At 41.6% G+C, this 4,117-nt stretch overlaps 1 protein-coding gene across 1 annotated transcript in view; it reads left to right on the plus strand.

Annotated features, from left to right (window-relative positions):
* Nucleotides 1–4,117, plus strand: part of MYO1H (myosin IH) — a 43,232-nt gene continuing 39,115 nt past the window's right edge. The window contains 3 exon segments of the mRNA XM_023521910.1: nt 1–132; nt 2,466–2,581; nt 3,914–4,112. Of these exon segments, the coding sequence (XP_023377678.1) occupies nt 7–132; nt 2,466–2,581; nt 3,914–4,112 (441 nt within the window). The 5' untranslated portion in view covers nt 1–6.

The raw sequence follows: 4,117 nt of genomic DNA on the forward strand, positions 1-4,117 counted from the left end.
CTGCACATGGAAGGTACGCTGACCGCCAGGGACAAGGTCGGGGTGCAGGATTTTGTGCTGTTGGACGCGTACACTAGCGAATCTGCTTTTCTGGACAATCTTCGCAAGCGTTTCAGCGAGAATCTCATCTATGTAACGTAACCCATTTTTCAGCTGTTTTCTTGGAGTGATGGTTCCCTCCCTGCTTCCACAACTTTGATGACTGTGAACAATATCACCTATTAGGTTAGCCGGTAAAGGGAAGTGTGGTGGGACCACTATCAGATGCGTTTTGATCCTTTGGGTTAAGGCCTTTATGGCTGCCAGTGACAGAAACCCACTTAAACCGGCCCAAGCCCCAAAGGGAATCAATTGACCTATGTAACTCTAGGATCTATGAATAGATCTAGGCTCTCAGGTGATGTCTTGAGAATTTGTACTTCATCTTGAGGGATCTTTTCCATCTCTGCTTTATTTTGCATTAGTTTCCTTCTGGGGCAGCCTCTCTGAAAGGTAGCTGGATGGCTGCCAGTAGAACCAGGCTGATGTGATACCACCAGCTTAGTGTTGCGATGCGGAAGAAGGGAGTCTTCTCAGAGAACACATTGATTGGCTCTGATTGGCCCATCTTAGGTCATATGTCTATCTCTAAACCAATCCCTGTAGCTAGGAATGAGGAATATTCTGATTGGACAGGCTCTTTATCCAAGCCCACCCCTGGAGACAAGGGGTGAGACTCCTCTGACCATATGATATGGAGTGAGAGCTGGAAAAGTTTTCTAAAAGGAATCTTTTGAAAGAAAGAGAACTGGATGCCAGGCAGGCAAAAATAGGAGGTGTTCACCGCATCTCTTGAATCTTCAAGAGTGAAGAACTCCTCAAGTTGGTCTTGCTGCTTCTAGTGGTAGCCAGTTGTTACTAAGATCTCCATTTATTACCCACATTGATTCGATTGGTCAGTTTTCAGGTAAATTCTAGGGTAAACTCTGCATTATCTGTGTATGTGCGCATGTGTGTGCGTGCGTGTGTGTGTGCGCGCGCGTGTGTGTGTGTGTGTGGTGAGGTGTAGTTAAGTATTTAATTTCACTGAGATTTTACTAGCTTTTGCTAAGAGTAAATTAGATGACCAGAAGCTGTTTAAAAATATTTTAAAATTAAAAAAAAATTGTCTCGTAGCTATTTTGTTTGGAGTAGTACCTGTGACTTAATCTACATGTTGAAACTAAAATTACCAGAAGTAAGCAAGGTGCTTTTTAGAGTGCATATTTTTAATCATGGAACTAGATTTTTATGTAAATTGATTTTATGTATAAGCAAAGGAGAAATAGCATGGTGTGGAGACTTGTCAGTGGAATGAGAGGATCACCATTATTAAACGAAGTGTTTTTGATTCGAAGAGATAAATTTCAGAAACTACATTCTATCCTGGAAGCTTTCTACTGATTGAAGCAATGCAGAATTTTAGTCAAAATACTCTTCCCTGTTTTGGTTCTCTATTTGAGTCTTCCTAGAGATTGGAAACAATAGCTGGCATAATTTAATGTAGGCTTGAGTACCTCTAGTATTTGAGACGTTGAAATGAAAAGCAACAACAAACAGAATCCGGAAGTTCCAGATGGATTTTCAAAGGAGCCCATGTATTTATTTTTTCTAAATAAGAGCTTAGAGCTTTGTTTATTTATAATTGTATGCCCAGAAGTATCTTAGTGGTTGTGTTACAAATATAAGTACTTCAAAAACTTGAATATTAATAGAACTCAATGTTGAAATCTAGGGAAATAAATGCTGTAGTGGGAGTGTTGGCCCAATATTAGGTGGTTGCTATACATACTCACCCTGCTTCCTCCTGATGGCCAGAGAGAGCTTCGTGAACCATAAATCAGAGCATAGCGTTTCCCTCTTAAAGCCATCCATTTTACATTACAGTTCAGGGTAGGTATTTTATTTCAGTAGGGAGAGTGGCGTGTCCACCATTCACTGCATTTGGAGTAAACCCCCAATTCCTCATGCCCTGTGTGATCTGAACTCGCTTCCCTCTCCAACATCATCTCTTACCATTTTCTGTTCTCCCCTCTCTCACTGGCCTCCATTGCAGCCAGCCTGCCACACTTGTCCCCTCAGCCTGAAACGCCCTTCCTGCTGAGTTTTTTAATGACTGGCTCCTCATCCTTCAAGACTCAGCTCAGATATCACCTCCTGAAAGAAAACTTTCCTAAGCCCACTAGCTAAGGTGACCTTCCTTAGTCATTTGCACGTTACCTTATTTATACCTTTCTTAACACTAATTAAAGTGATCCTGATCCCTTGGTTGTCTGCCTACCCCTGTCCCCCATGTAAGCTCTATGACAGCAGAGACCCCATCTATCTTATTTATGTTAAATCCCTAGTACTGAATGATTGCATGGGGATCATAGCATGTGGTGGTCTTTTGCTGTAGCCATTTGCACCCCGGAATTCCTCACTAGTGCTTTGGTTCATTCCTCTAGACATATATTGGCACCCTCCTTGTGTCTGTGAATCCATACCAGGAGCTTGGAATCTACACCATGAGCCAGATGGAACTTTATCAAGGGGTCAATTTCTTTGAACTGCCACCACATGTGTAAGTAGCACTCCTCAGGTCACCAGTAAGAGTATTTTCTATTTCTTTCCTTCCTGTTTTTTCCCTCCCTCTCTCCCTCCTTACCACCTTTCCACCCACTCACCCATCCATTCACCCATCTCTCCTTCTATCCATCCACCTACCCACTCTTCATCCAACCATTCATCCATCCATCCATCCATCCATCCATCCATCCATCCATCCATCCATCCATCCAAATACTTGATACATGCTCATCAGGTTTTATATTTCATTTAAACTACCTTCTTGTGAAATAAATCTTTCAACACAGTAGAAAATATCGTTGTCAAATCTCACCTTAAATATGATGAGAACTGGAATCTTTTGTAACTGCTGAGAAATTTAAGAGAGTAGCTAAAGAGGTGTCTTCTCTGGGAATTGGGTTGCTACTGTTCCAACTACTGGTACCTGGGCATCATGGCAGCGAAGGAAAATGCCAGAAGCTGTTTGCTACTCCAAACTACCAACACGTCTGGAGGTAGAAACTTACTAGGGCTACAGATCCCTAAGGCAAGCAATTTCCCGTGTGATCTACATGTGATTTGGGCTTTGCTGAATTTCCCAATTCTCCTCCTTGGCTGATTTCTGGGCTAATATTAAGGTTCCTCCTCCATTTTTCTTGGTGACTCATCTGTTAACCTCTCAAGACATTCAGAAACTTTTCTGCATTGCTTTACCACAAGCAATTTCTGAAATAGCCAGCTTTCAATCTTGGCCATGTGCAAAGATTATACTCTTGGGAGACCTTTATGCTTTGGTTTCTGATATTGGAGATAAAGCCCCTATGATAGTTTTAGCTCTTGTCCTAAAGATACCACAGAGGTTTTAAAATCTTTTTGGTTTCCTGTTTCTATACTCTTAAGATTCTAGGTTTTGAGGGAAAGAGAAAATATGAGATCTTATTGTGTCTATTGAATTACTTAATATTTAGACAAGATGTTATTTCCACTCATAATAAATAGAACATCTCTTGGGGATGTAATTTAGTATCTGACTTATTCTTATAAGAAATGTTGATAGATTAAAAAATAAATTTGTTAAATTAAAAATTATTTTCATTACTGCTCAAATTTTTCTCTTTATCTCTTCTACTATTTGAGCTTTAATATCTAGTACACTTTGTGTGTGATCAGTCAGGGGGTCATGGTGGGGGTTTGCTCTCTCTCTGAACTCAGTACGCCTGTACCACAGTTTGGATGCGGCTTCCTGGAAGCAGGGTACTTTGTCTTTCTGCTCTGGTAGATGTCAGAGCCAAGGGAAGTAGCAGTATAGCCACTTTCCACTCCTTCCATTTCTGTTCCACTCTTCCAGCTATGCCATAGCTGACAATGCTTACCGCATGATGTGCTCTGAGCTAAGTAACCACTTCATCCTCATTTCTGGAGAAAGTGGGGCAGGGAAGACGGAGGCCTCCAAGAAGATCCTCCAGTATTTTGCAATGACCTGTCCCATGACTGAGTCACTACAAATAGCCCGTGACAGACTGCTGCTCTCCAACCCAGTGCTAGAGGTAAG

The sequence above is a fragment of the Pteropus vampyrus genome, unplaced genomic scaffold, assembly GCF_000151845.1.
Source record: "Pteropus vampyrus isolate Shadow unplaced genomic scaffold, Pvam_2.0 Scaffold322, whole genome shotgun sequence".
Taxonomy (NCBI): domain Eukaryota; kingdom Metazoa; phylum Chordata; class Mammalia; order Chiroptera; family Pteropodidae; genus Pteropus; species Pteropus vampyrus.